At 45.2% G+C, this 14,626-nt stretch overlaps 1 protein-coding gene across 3 annotated transcripts in view; it reads left to right on the top strand.

Annotated features, from left to right (window-relative positions):
• Positions 1-14,368, top strand: part of BIN3 (bridging integrator 3) — a 48,598-nt gene extending 34,230 nt beyond the window's left edge. For all 3 annotated transcript variants that reach the window (XM_031950887.1, XM_031950885.1, XM_031950886.1), the window contains 5 exons: positions 1,939-2,075; positions 2,829-2,869; positions 8,866-9,007; positions 9,194-9,328; positions 13,364-14,368. In XM_031950887.1, the coding sequence (XP_031806747.1) occupies positions 1,941-2,075; positions 2,829-2,869; positions 8,866-9,007; positions 9,194-9,328; positions 13,364-13,510 (600 nt within the window). In that variant the 5' untranslated portion in view covers positions 1,939-1,940 and the 3' untranslated portion in view covers positions 13,511-14,368. The remainder of the gene's footprint in view (positions 1-1,938; positions 2,076-2,828; positions 2,870-8,865; positions 9,008-9,193; positions 9,329-13,363) is intronic.
• Positions 14,369-14,626: the final 258 nt, after the last annotated feature.

Raw genomic sequence — 14,626 nt, 5'->3', positions numbered from 1 at the left:
AAAGAAATGACCAACAGGATGATTTCAGAAAGGCCTGGAGAGACTTACACGAACTGATGCTGAGTGAAATGAGCAGGACCAGGAGATCATTATATACTTCAACAACAATACTAGATGATGACCAGTTCTGATGGATCAGGCCATCCTCAGCAACGAGATCAACCAAATCATTTCTAATGGAGCAGTAATGAACTGAACTAGCTATGCCCAGAAAAAGAACTCTGGGAGATGACTAAAAACCATTACATTGAATTCCCAATCCCTATATTTATGCACACCTGCATTTTTGATTTCCTTCACAATAATTGTACAATATTTCAGAGTCTGATTCTTTTTGTACAGCAAAATAATGTTTTGGTCATGTATACTTATTGTGTATCTAAGTTATATTTTAATATATTTAACATCTACTGATCATCCTGCCATCTAGGGGAGGGGGTGGGGGGGGGGGTAAGAGGTGAAAAATTGGAACAAGAGGTTTGGCTGTTAATGCTAAAGTTACCCATGTATATATCCTGTAAATAAAAGGCTATTAAATTAAAAAAAAAAAAAAACTATATTGTGCCAAGTGGGTGGCCATCCGATTCATTACAGTCCTCCCCCCAAAAAAATTCTACAAATTTAGTCACTTAAGACAGTATTCTATGATAAAACTTGATACAGCAATCTATTTTCAGAGCTTGTTCATGTCACTTATCTCACTGGATACTGTGATCCTGAGGTGGATAGTGTGTTGTTGATTTGATATGAAGAAATAGACCTACAGAAGTTAGATGATTTCCCCAGAATCAGGACTGGGAGTGAGTAGGCTAGATCTCTTGATCCCTGGTTCCATTCATTTTTAACTGACAGCCTAAAGTAGCCACCATTTTGGCAACTAATCACATCTGTGGAAAATAGTGAATTTGATTTTAGGCACCACATTTTAGGAAGAAGTGGGTGGCATGGATCCTTAAAGCTGTGTCATAGAAGGGGGCTGCTAGGTGGTATAGTGGATAGAGCACCAGCCCTAAAGTCAGGAGGACCCAAGTTCAAATCTGGTTTCAGACACTTACCACTTCCTAGCTGTGTGACCCTGAGCAAGTCACTTAACCCCAATTGTCTCAACAAAAACAAAGAAAAGAAAAGGGGAAAAAAAGCTATGTCATAGGAGAAGCAGGTAAAAGATCTGGAGATGCTTAGCTAGGAAAAGAATTAGAGAGATAGTGATAGCTGTACTTGAGTATTAACAAATGCAAGATGAACTATTTGGGCTTAGCTTTTGTGACTCCATATATTAGAATTAGGACTAGTGGATATAATTTAAATAGAAAGAATTGCTATATTAAGCAAACATAGAAACTAGTGACCAGTAGTATCAGAAATATTGTCTGTTATCACTTAAGAATCTTTCAACTCTGAGAATCTCTGATCCTTATTAAAGGAGCATGTAGAGGGGAAAAGGTGTCAATTGGATTCTAACCCATGCTGGGAGGATCTAAGTTACCTGTGCTATACCAACTTTCTTCCAGGACTATGACAAATCATCTATGGAGATAACGTAAAGAACTCTGCATTTGGAGTCAGAAGATTTTGGTTTGAGTCCCATCTGGGCCACTTATTAGCCTTATGATATGAAGCAAATAAATTAACCTTTCTCATCCTGTTTCTTCTATAATACCTGTTTCTCAGGGTCGTCAGAATCTAAAGACATAAAATACTTTGTTGTGTTAAAAGCACTATATAGCCATTAGTATCTAATTCTCAGACTCTAGCCTGCTCTTTTCCCTCTTCTTGCCCTTCTCATGGCTGTCAAGTCAGCCATAAGATATATGGACAGCAAAATTTGAAGTGTTAATATGAAAGTGGTCATTGTCATCTGAATTGTAGAAGGAAAAAATTTTAAATACCCTTGTTTTTTGGCCTTCCATTCAACCTCTAAGCTTTCTCTTCCCACAGCCATGTCCAAATCAGCTGTGAAGATCTCTTCTGATCTCCTCTCCAATCCACTTTGTGAGCAAGACCAGGAATTTTTAAACATGGTGACTGCACTAGATACAGCCATGAAAAGGATGGATGCCTTTAACCAGGAAAAGGTAGCTAAGGGTATTACTTTTTCTCTCTTCTCATGTCTTCTTACAAACTACTGGGCAGCTCTTTTAGAATCCACAGTGGGCCCCTACTTCTCATTTCCAGTTCGTCCTACCCTCTACAGAGAATTTCTGCTGAATTACTGCAAAAGCTAAAATGTCTCTTAATATTTGTCTGACTTAACCCTACCAGAGTTCCTCCTATAGCTTTTTCAGCCTCAGAAGACCATTGAGTTAATAATTATTTGAGAAGCCAGACTAAATCAGTTAAAACCAACATTGATATCTGTAACACCATGACTGAATGCCAGTTGCAGTGCCATTTTTCACACTGAGAATGGTCCATTTAGTCTTATTCAGTGATAGATAAGAAGTCTGCCTGAATCCCAGTGGATCTCTGTGGCTATTCACATAGATACTATAGTTTTCAGATATGATTTGCTCTTTTCATTCAATTCAGCTAATTTTAAGTACCTAGTATATACAAGGCACTGTGCTAGATCCCAGGACACAGACACAGGCAGTACATTCCCTGCCCTCAAAAAAGATCCATGTCTTCTAACTGACCATCATTAAATGTCCTGGAGATGGCAGACTAGCAAGGGAGAATATGATTGAGGAAGAAGGAAAGATCTTCAGATCTTCTGGTCTGTCCATTGCAAACCAGCTTCAGATTTTGGTCTGAGGAAGTGATATCTGAATGCCCAAGCAATCGCATTGCCACCCAGAATTTGACCCCCTGTGTTTTATTTTTGACAGGTGAACCAGATCCAAAAGACAGTGATTGAACCCTTAAAAAAGTGAGTAGCAGCCATCCCTGAGGTTTGATATTCTTAAAAGAGCTTTGCCGAGGTTGTTCTCTTTATAAAGAGGAAAACTCAAATAACTTTGGCAAGGAGCAAGGAAAGAGGTGAGCAGGCTGGTAGCAGCTTGAGGACCAGACTAGACTGCTAAAGGACAATTATAGAAGACCACAAGACTTGGTTCTGGTCTCTGTCATTTAGCTTCTTGTCCTTGTAGAAACCTGAGGCAGCCAAGCATCTACCTGCCATTACAACCATGGTCATTTGGCTTTTTCCTTTTGCTCTCTGTTCAAGACCCAGTAGGGCCTGAATTTGCCAAATTAAGCTAACAGAGATCTTGGCTGGCCCTCAGTGGAGGTGCAGGAGGTCTTTCATCTCTGGTCAGAAGTGAAAGAACAGCTGTCTGGAGCATTCTACTTCTGAAATAAAGGAGCGGCTGGGCAGGGGAGATGGGAGTGGGGGGAGCAACGGCATGATTGTTTGACTAGAAAGACCTCATAATTCATGACCCATCAGGTTCATAAATTCTGCAGTGGGATCCATCTGCTCTGTTGGGAGTGTCTCCAGCTGATGATCAGAGAGACAGACTTGCTCCCTAGGTCCCCTAAGTTGAAGGGAAAAAGTAGGTGTGGGGGTGGCAGGAGACAGGAAAGCTGCCTTGAAGCTCCCACCTCACTTCATCTTCTCTGGCCTCTCCCAAACTGGCTTTGACCTAGAAAGGATCCAGGCTCCAGTTCAACAGCTGCACATTATTACTTCTTCTCTGGTGGTCCCTTGCAGTTGACTCATCTGGGACCTGGATAAGCAGGATCTGCTAAATTATATGGGCTAGATCAGGGTCCCCAAAATTGGATGAGAGAGAATAGTTTTTGATCCTCTAACCCTTTGTATTTGGGAATCATAAACTATCCATCCCTGCCTAGGTCCAAGGGGGAAAGTTAGGAGGAGGTTCTCCTAACCTCTGGAAGGGGTTCTTTCTGACCTTTCTTGATCACCAGCTTTTCCAGGAAATGACTGAAAACCTTACAGGTGACTAAAGTCAGTGGCTTATAAGTCAAAGCATTTTCTCTCTTACTACCAAAGTCAATCCCTTTTCCTGCTGCAGTCATTCCTCACTTCAAAATATCAGGATACGATGAGGAACAAGGTACATTGTTTGGATCTATTATGGAGAAGCTCATGAGATGACAATAGATGGGCAGCTGTAGCAGTCAGGAAGCCAGTATCTAAATAAATCAGACGGCTCTGTGGTTTGGCACTCCGGCCTCCTGAGATAAGACATCACAGAAAACCAGGAAAGCAGGTGGGCAGCAGAGTGGCCCCTGCCCTGGTGTAGCCTTCTGACATCAGAAGCTGTGCCCTGCTCTCTGGGCCCTGCTCCACCAAAGACGAAGCAGTCAGATTAGTCTGCGGGCAACACCTGAGCTGGCATGTGGCAGGTAAAAAGGACAGGACAGGGCTAGGCACTCGGAGCCTGGCAAATCTAGGCAGGAAAAGTCAGCCCCAGGAGCTTCTGACTCAATTTCACACACACCAAGCAGCCTTGAAATCCAATCCCTGACCCTGGCTTTTGTAGCTGGTGCCCAGCTGAGAGAAATCCCGGCTGCTTCCCACCACCATGGCAGCCCACCACCTGCCAGGAAGGTGGGCGAGTGGCAGGGGGTGGAAGCTGAGATCTCCCTGGGCAGATCCGTTGACCTCCCTGTGAGCCTGTAGACTAGCTCCTCACCCCACCCCGGGTGACATGCAATCTCCTTGACCACATCAAACTAGTACTAGCTGTACCCCCTCTGCACACTCCCTTCCTACTTCCGTCTTGGTAGTGGGGAGCCTCCTGGGGACCCCAGGACCGGAAGCAGGAAAGAGCAGCTTTCCTGTCCTCCCCTAATGAAGAACACGGCCACATGACTGCCCCCTCACAACCTCCTTCCCGCCTCCAGGGGGCTCGGCCTCTAATCCCCCATTCTCTGAGCCGGGTGTTCTGCTCCTCCGGGCTCTGGTTGGATTGGGATGCTTTTAATTTCCCTTTCCTGGTGGGTGGAAGATCCCGGTTGTGTAGGCACAGATTGAGGAATGGCAGGCATTCCCTACCAAGGCCGGCTGCTCCCAGCCCACCTCCCAGCCGGCCTCTCTCTCCCTCCTTCTCTTCCTACCCCACACTTACCCAGCAGAGAGAATTTGTTAGCCAGCCTTGGGACGGGCAAGAGATGGAGAAAGCAAAGAATCAAATCCTCAATGAGGCACTACTCTATACTGTGTTATCCAGGAGCCACACTCCAGGAGCAACCGGTACAAGGTGCCTTTGAGGCAGCATGCTATGGTAGAAGGGGCACTGAGGGACCCTGAAAGCTACTGAGACCTTCCTGGGAGAGAAACTAGCATGAAGGTCCCATCTGAAACCATTGCTGGGCTTGTTCTGAGGGGTTCGAACTAGCCTGGTCCCATCATGGGACCCCCAGTTTGGAGTCTGGAGATCATTAATCCAATTCTTTTATTTTACAGATGAAGAAATGTAGATTTGCAGATTAGGAAATGATGTGCCCACTGCCCACTCCCCACAAGGGGTCAGGTGGCAGATCCTGTATAGCCAGAGCACTTTCCATTATCCCACACTACCCCCCAAACTGCAGAAGGCCAGTTTGGAGGTTTCCTGCTTTCAAACCAACTCCTTTTGCAACACCGTGGTTATTTATATTGCCCATAACTTGGGAGTTGGTAAAGGCTGTTCCATCTCCTATAAATAGAGTAGAGAGGTGGGGGCTGAGTGGGCCAGTATTGAGAGCCAGGAATTCTTGATTCCTGATCCTACCACTGACTTATCAGAAGCCTGGTTTAAGCTGTGCCCTCGCCCCCAGTTCTGCCTCAGTTTCTCTAATCCAATGAAAATATGAAATCAACCCCCGAGGGGAACACCAAAATTGAATGAATTCATGTGAATGGAAATGTATTAGTGAATAATCTACAGTGAGCCATGGAACATCTCAGAGAAAGGAAGAGCTGGGAAGAGTCCCAGAAGTATTGGTCATTCTTTGTTACCTAACAGTGAGCTGAAAGAATTGCCCACCTCACTGTTGCTTGGCCATACTGGGCGTAAAGTGCATCCCCACTTATTTCATCTTAGATTCCCAGGGTAATATCCTGGCTGCCATATTCACTTTGTTCCCACCTATCCCATCCATGGCGTCCTGCCTTGGCTTGGGGACAGCAATGTCAGGAGGCAAAACAAGCATCATGAAAAAGAAATGGCTTCCAGGGTAGTCAGGTGGCTTGTGTGGAGGAGGCTGGGCTAATTTCCCAAGAACTCATAAGCTTGTTAGGGCAGTTAGGGTCCCTCTCTCTGCTCCTAAAAATGGGTGTCATGTCCCTAGGCCACGGGGTACTTGCCAAATCACTCCCTGGACAATGTGACCATGACTTTGGAAAATGCATACTATGGGATAACTTGTAGAGGAGAGGGGGATATCCTGGTGGGCCAGGGAGCTGGTGCTCCCTCAGGACGAACCCTTAACTGTTTCTTTACTGGGTTGGCCCCATCTGCTCTCCAGATAATACAACTGACATTTCTACAGGTTTTAAGGTGTGTGAATTTGGGAGGCAGTTAGTGCATTAAAGATGTCAAAGGTGCCATGTCAGATTGGGGATTCAGAGGAGGTCTGACTTAGGGGATCACGGGCTAAGTCTGGGCAGCTAGGATTCAGCTCAAGTTTTCCCTGACTCCAAGTCCAGCAAGTATCCTTCCCACCCCACTACAGCATCTCTCCCAGGGCTGTCTGCTTTCAGTGTTTCACATTACATTGCCCCTTCCACAGGGCCGCCCTCTCCTGAAGTTGCAGGAAAGAAAGTCACTGTCAAGGAGAAACAGGAGGAACCGCTCCCGTGTCAGATTTATCAGTTGTCTGCCATAGTCTTCAGCAAGGGGAGTGGAGGGTGGGGCAAGAAATCTCTCAGACTGCCTCATAGTAACAACCTCAGATGCCAGTTCAGAAGCAGATAAGCCTCTTGAAATCAGAGATTGTATCCCATAGTGGCCCCTTGTTCTTAGAATCACTAGGACTCTCACAGTACTGACTGGCAGAGACCACTAAACCTTTGGGGTTCCCAGTTTAGTAAGGGAAACTCATTCAGAGCAGCAGCTAGTGATCTAAAAGATGGTGAAATTTTGCCTTGCTTTTGGAACAAGCCCCCCAGCTATGGTTTACTTGGTTCTATACTTAAAGAATCTGTCTTTTTTTTGGTATGGATACTCCCTTCACCAACACTTCTTGTGATCCTTTTGAAACTTAAGAGGATGGTCTTCAAGGGTTCTTGTGGCCACCCACAGAATGAAAAGTCTTTCTCCGCTACACTGCCCTTAGCTACCCAACACGCAGTTTCATACTGTGCCTATTCAGAAACTTAACCAGCTGAACAGATCCTGCCAGATCTTGTCCTCCTCTGCTGACATAGGCAGGCATTCATGAGGGCACGCGTGGCGTTCCCCCCCCCCACACACACACACACACACACGGTCAAGTATCTGAGGAAGACTTCAGTGAAAGAAAATAGTTTAATCAAAATATTTGCTTACAGAAAAGTCCGATGTGAGCAAGTTGATGATTTCCATCTCTCTGGTCAACTTTTTATTTTCTTCTTCCTTTGTTTGGGTTTCAGGCATCATTAAATAATTCTTTAACTCAAGTACAATGTTTTGTTAATTTTTGTTTGTTTGAGTGGTGATCTCAACTGTTCCAAGTTTGGGGAAAGCTTCAGCAGCATGATTATTGCAAGCATTATTTTTTCCTCAGGATGTATTCAATTGGATCCACATAGATGTTAGTATTTGGAATCCAGAGCTCATATGGGCTTGTGGTGAAAAAAAGCTGAACCCTCAAGAACTGCCTTTCTAGATTGTCCAAGGAAAGAAAGTCATTTCTGCCTCTATGGCTTTAGCCATAAAATATTTGAGGGGCATTTAAAATGCTCCCAAAGTCTTTTTAACAACAGCCATGGATTAACAACTTTGAGGTTTTCATCTCAGAACAATTAGTAAATAAGTGCTTCCTTTACTTTGAAATGGCGGATTATTGACAGCTTATCAGATGGTGCCAAAGCTCTGGACTTATCTGGTGTTTATTTTGGTCATCAAAACGCATAGCTCTCAAAAGTTGCTATATAAGAGGCAAAAGGTCCTGTAGATCAGTGGGTGACTTCTCTCCAAAGTCAGCTCTGTTAGGTTTATATTTTGGAATCTGGTAAGTCATGGATCCTGTTTTCCCCAAGTCTGAGTCGTGGAAAAGACCCAGAGCATAAGTAATTAATATACCCCCAGTCACAACAGAGGTAGAATGGGGGTTTACACCCAGGCTCTCTGACCAGAGCTACCCAAAGCTTTTTTCCACTGTGCCACTGCTGCTGTGATCAAGTGATCTGACTTCAGACCAGTCACTTACCCCATCCCACTTATGTGAAATGAGAGAATCTGCCCTAGATCATCTCTAGGGGCCCTTACAATTCCATGATAAAGTCTTCTCGTGGGTAATTCCATAGGCTGTGACACAGGCAGCTTTCCCAAGCTCCTAAGTCATTATTAGACCCAACTGACTGAAATCATGAACACACTGACTGACAGGCTTAGCAAGGATAAAGGCTTCATATGTATTCACCATCTAGCAAGGTGCTGCTTTGGGACCAGCACAGTGCTCATGCCTTTGGTCCTTCCTTTTTTTTTTTCTTTGAAGTTCATGCTAGGACATTGAAGTTTGGTGGAAAAGCACGCGAAATTTGGCATCAAAGAATCTGCATTACTACTTGGGTGACTGTGAGCAAGTTGCAGAACTACTCAGACCCTCAGATTCCTCATCTGTGCAATGAATGGGGTGCACTAGATCACCTCTGAGGTCTTTTCAAATTCTGGGAAACTTGCACTCTTCCTCTCCTCCCTTCTGTGCTCTGGCAGGAGAAATGCTGTTTTCCCCGGGCAACCTCTAATCGTGTTTCTACCTTGTTTCTGGCAGGTTCGGTAGTGTCTTCCCCAGCCTCAACATGGCCGTAAAGAGACGGGAACAGGCTCTGCAAGACTATAAACGGCTGCAGTCCAAAGTGGAAAAGTATGAGGAAAAGGAAAAGACGGGACCAGTCCTGGCCAAGCTCCACCAGGTACTAGGACAGGGAAAAAACCCAAGCACAGTCTGGGGAGGTGAGGAAAAGGGCTGGCCATTGGTGGGGGTTCCCCACCGTCACCTTGGAATTAGGTGTCTCTGAGGAGACAGGGTGGTATAAACATAGGTCTGCCCCTGCCCCCACTGCCCAGCCTGGGAACCTGATTGAGCCCGCTGTGAACAGGTACGAGAAGAGCTCCGGCCTGTGAAGGATGACTTTGAAGCTAAGAACAGACAACTCCTGGAAGAAATGCCTCGTTTCTACAGCAGCCGCCTTGACTACTTCCAGCCAAGTTTTGAGTCCCTGATCCGGGCCCAGGTAAAACTGAGCTTTCTGAGCTCCTAGTGGAATTCTGGCAGCCCCCCTCCCCCAGATACCCCACTGAAAGAATAAACAATAAAATAAGAACAAGAGTATCCAGAAGACTGGAAGCTAGGGAATTCAGCTCCCACCACCCTAGAGCTATTCAAGGAAAGCCCACACGGGCACAGTTTGAAATTTCTTTTTTGGATTTCAGTTTTATTTCATGGCTGAGAAATAAGAGGCCAAAGCTCTAGTTCTGGGGGAGTACCCTGTTCTTCAAACCCAATGGAGCCAGCAGCATTCCCTGGCATATATTTGTTTCTATGGCCCTAAAGAAGCTGTCCAGCGGACTATAAGACCCAGAGGCCGAGGTCTTGGGGGGCAGTCAGTAAAAGGCCCTTTATTTCACTTCCAGGATAATGATGACAATGACATTTCTGTTGAACTTTAAAGTTTCTTCACAACTGAGGTAGTCTGTTTTCTTTTTGTCCATCCTGTGATTTCATCAGCATGAGGAAACTCCCTTCACTGATTGAGACCAGCAATTCAGTTTATCACTTGTTAAGTGACTTACCTATGGCTCATGTACTATACCATATTGCCATGATCAGTGAGGTCCCCCTTTTACAGAGAAGAGACAGTGACTCAGAAAGTACAAGTGATTTGTATGTGAGTGCACAGCTAGAAAGTGATGGCACTGAAATTGGAACCTGCTTGTGTGTGGTGGTCCTGTGGTCTGGGGGTGCACAGGGAAGATATAAGTAATACAGAGTCATTTTAGGGGAAAGAAACAGTACTGACAGATGGGAGCCAGGGAAATCTGGAAAGTCCAGTGCCTGAACCAAGCCTTGAGGGAACTTAGAGGTTCTAAGAGACAGAAAGGAAGAAATGCATCCCAGACATGGGAAATGGAGGCAAGGGATATCAAATCAAGTTTAGGATTAGTTTAAGCTAATTTGGCTTAAACATTGTGAAAGGGACTAATGTGAAATTAGTCTGGTGTGGTAGGTAGAAGACAGATTATAAAGGTATTTAAATGCCAGCCTAAGTATTAGTCAAGATTTTTGAGGAGGGAATTAACATGTGATCAGGCATGGTTTTAGAAACATAAATTTGGCAGTTGTCTGGTGAATAAATTGGAGAAGAGAACAACTGAAGCAGAAAGATCAATTAAGAGGCTGTTGTACTAGTTGAGATGAGAGATGGTAAAGCCTTAACCAGGGTGGTGGGCCTAATGGGCAAAGAGATGGGATGTTTGAAAAAAGTACTGTGGAGGATTGCACTAAAGACTTGGCATGTGATAAGGATGACTCTTAGATCTCAAACCTGATAGACTAGAAGTAGATGGGTACCTTCATCATAAATAAGGACATTTCAAGGAAGAATAAATTGGAGGGGAAAGATAAGCAGCTCTGTTTGAGATGTATTGAATTTGAAGTGACAGTTCACTTTCCAGATGGAGAGGTCCACTGGACAGTTGGCAATGGATTGGAGTTCTAAGAAAGGAAAGTTTCATATCTAAACTTGGGAGTTATCTGCACAAGAGATAAGTGAACATGTGTGAGCTGATGGGACCATCAAAAGAAATCATCATCTTCAGAGAATCCAGTTTACCTTACCTCTTAGTCAGAACCCTTCTTGGGGAAGAAGAGAGATGGACTCTTAAGGGGTTTTCAGCTCTTGCTGAAATGAGAGCTGAATCCAAGAGTCCCCCCACCCTTGCTTAAGGAGATGACTAGATTGAGGTCACTACCTTCTGATCTTCAGGCCCCTCTTCCTACCTGATAAGGGAACAGAAAAGGAGGCATTAGGGAAGTGAATTCATCAATATCAGGCATTGGAGAGGCTTGGCCTCTTCCCAGCCTTAGAGTTGTGATCAAAATTGTAGCCCTTTGTATCTAAATACCTTTAGGGAGGGCAGAAATGGAAAAGAAAGGCCACATTTATGTCTAAGTTAATTCTTTTGATCCTCTCAGGCTCCTTCTACTTGGCCTAGCAAGTCTGGAAACAGTTCTTGTGCAGAAGGGAAAGTCAGTCCCTGGGAAGAATCATGAGTAGCTTAAGGCAGGGAACACTTAGCCCAGCTTCCTTCCACCAGACCTCAGGCCCTTCAGAGGCTATGGAAACTCTTGATCTGGGGATGGGAACCAGATAGGCAAGGTTTGGGGCTCAATCAGCTTCCTGTTCAGAGTTGTTCTTTCATGTTCTGAACATCTTATGCCCTCCAGTGGACAATATGAGCCATTGCAGCTGGGTTCACTTCCACCTGCTGGCTGGCCTCAGGCATGTACCAAAGCTTGCTAAGGAGAGGCCGGGAAGCAGCTGTCTGAGGGGTAGGAACCCTGAGCTAGGGACTAAGTGTGTGCAGAAAACCCCATTGTTGGCAGTCCTTGGCCCTGCTGCTGCTTCTAGGCACAATTGTAGAAGAAATGACTCAAGACCATCAGGGCCCTTGGCCAGTCTTGCCACCAAACACACCCTACTGACCATGGCGTCCCAGGCACAGGCTTGGTTGGATATGGGTAGTGATCCAGTGGAACTTGTGTCAGCAGATCTCCCAAAGAGTCTGGGACAGTGGGCAGGAGTGAAGTCCATGGGGGTGACATGCTGGTGCTACCATAATCTCCTAATGGTTTTGGCACCAGGAACCCAACTGTCATCAGGAAGGAATTGGAAGGATTGTAAGCTTCTGTTAGCCAGGGAGGCTACTTTGTTTCCTCCATCGTTCCTCCCATCCCGTCACATTGACTTCCCACTAGATTAGTGTTGTCAGAAAAGGAATCCTCAGGGCTTAGAGTGTAGCCTCTGAGAATCTTTGGCTGGAGGAGGCCTTCCCACTCCCTTCTAACCCTCTCCTGCCTGAATTCTGCCTGAATTCTGAATTCTGGTACCATTAGTCATAGTAAAAGTGAGCATTCCTGGTGACTCACCAGCGCAGTGCGGCTTGTGGGGGGGACCATCCTCCACCCCCATCCACCCACTAGCCTGCTTAGGCTGCCCACAAGGTCCCCTATTTTCCTGCAAGGCTGTGGCAGAGTTGCTAGAGAGGTGATGAGCTGATAGTGGGAGTTGGAAACTTCCAGATTTGACTCCTTCTTTGTGAGCCCCTACGAGGAATAAAGAAACAGGATTTTCTTAGGATCTTTGCTCAACTCCCGACCCCTCCGGGACAGAATGTCAGTTAGGCAGGGGTACTATGACTAAACTCTTGTGAGAAGATCCAAGTTTGGGGGCTCACTTAATCTCCAGCTGTCTAAGCTGGGTGGGGGAGAACAGTTCCTACCTGTCTGAAAAGGGAGAGAAGGCAGGTTAGGGGGATCTTGATCAAATGCCCTAATACAAGAAACCAGTGTTGAGGTACAGGAGTCCTCTTATATACCTTCCAGCACCAGATAAAACCAACTTTTAAAAGACTCTTCAAAATTCTTTCAGGGTCGTTCCCTTAAACAGCTCTATATTGTTTTTATTGATGTTGATGGTCCTACATGGGGAGGGTGGGGACCCATAATACCCATTTCTCTGTTCACACTCTGGTGTCTTCTGGCACTTTCAGGAGGAAAAGTGGCAAACTAGCCCACAACCACTTTCCTGCCCTCAAGTGGGGAGACTGAAGGCCAGAAGACAGATTCTAATTAGATTCATTGTGGTTTTCTAAGGTATCCCTTACTAGTTTTCTGGTGTTCATGGGGCACCAGGCCACAGAATTTCTCTCCAAAAAGAGGCCTGAGCTTTTCTTATAGGATTAGACTTGGTAAATTTGGCCCACCCCTTTCAGTTTCCCTAGTGCCGGACTACTGGACAAACCAAGTTTAACCCTCTCCCCCCTCCCCCCCATTTGAACCTTAATCCTGTGTGTAGTAGCCTTTTATCTTTCTCCATGGTATAGCACCTGGAACACAATAAGCATGTGATAACTGCTTATTGACTGCTTTACTATACTATGAGGCTTTTGGTCTCTAGGGCTTATATGGAGAGAAAAAGAGGGTATAGTTTTTATCCAGTTGAGTCCCAGATTTCGTCAATCTCTCTTCCTTTTCCCACTGACCCTAGGTTGTATACTACACTGAGATGCACAAGATCTTCAGGGACTTAACCCAACAGCTAGACCAGCCTGGTCACACAGATGAGCAGAGGGAGCAGGAGAATGAGACGAAACTGAGCGAGCTCCGAGCCCTTTCCATTGTGGCTGATGACTGAATTCTACACAGAATCAACCCTTCCCACTCCCCCTTCCCCCCGGGAGCAGAGCTCCTCCTGCTATATATACCTTCAGACCCAGTAAAGCCAGCACTGTGGTAAAGGGCAATAGCCACTGTAAAACTTTGCCATGACCCACTGGAAAAACCACAAAGGCATCAGCCTGCTACCTTTTACTGGCCCTTAGACTAAGTCTAACCTTCTTATTGGAGAGCTACACCCCCCCACACACACAACCCTCAGGTTGCAGGTGGTCTCATTTTATTGCTGTACCATTGTATTTGCTTAGAGCCAGATATTCTATGTACATTAGTGTAAAAGGAACAGCAATAAGGGCTTTTGTTTCCAAAATAACTGGCCCAACATCTATTTACATCCTCAGCCCAGAGCTTTAGGTAACTTGAATCCAGCAGCAGCAGATGTGTAAACAATTCAGCTTAGGCTGGGCCAGAACATTTAAATCTTGAAGTCAGGGAGTTTTTTTGCCTAGAATGCCGATTTGCTTTGGCACTCTAGCCTTGCTTCTGCTGATGAACCTTTCACTTCAAAAGGCATTTTGTCTGAGTTAGAGATATGGTAAATAACTTGAGGGGACAAACCCAAAGTTGTCCAGAAGTTTTTTTCTTCTTCCTAGTCTTTGTCCTGTACCTCAACCAAGGGAAGAGTTCTAAGTTTCCCACTTCTGGAGTCTGGGATCTAGTTTAGTTTAATGTAATGTAATGTAAATTTCATGCTGTTTTTCTATTCACCTGTCAACTCAGGAGCCCCATGGAAAGGGTGCAAAGTCTGGGCTCCCCTGACTTCCAATACTGGGGATTTTATTTTTTCAAGGAAATGTAAAATAAATCTGGAACATATTGCTGGTGCTCTAAGTAATGGGACTGGGGGTTAAACTAACCAACAAGCTTTGCTTCCAAGGAGACCTGATAAGATTCTGAATAATGCGGTGCTGCCCTCTGGAGGACAAAATGTTTTAACTGATAACAACCCTTCTGCCTAATGCCTGGTAGTACCAACAAACTTGTTTTCTTTTTCAAATATTCTTTCTGGGCTTATATCTAGCTGAGTTCTGGAATCTGACATGTGTTTAACAGGAAGAAACTGAGGCAATTCACT

The sequence above is a fragment of the Sarcophilus harrisii genome, chromosome 2 (assembly GCF_902635505.1).
Source record: "Sarcophilus harrisii chromosome 2, mSarHar1.11, whole genome shotgun sequence".
NCBI classification, from domain to species: Eukaryota; Metazoa; Chordata; class Mammalia; order Dasyuromorphia; family Dasyuridae; genus Sarcophilus; species Sarcophilus harrisii.
Note: the sequence above shows the minus strand (reverse complement) of the source record. Positions and strands in the feature narration are given on the sequence as shown.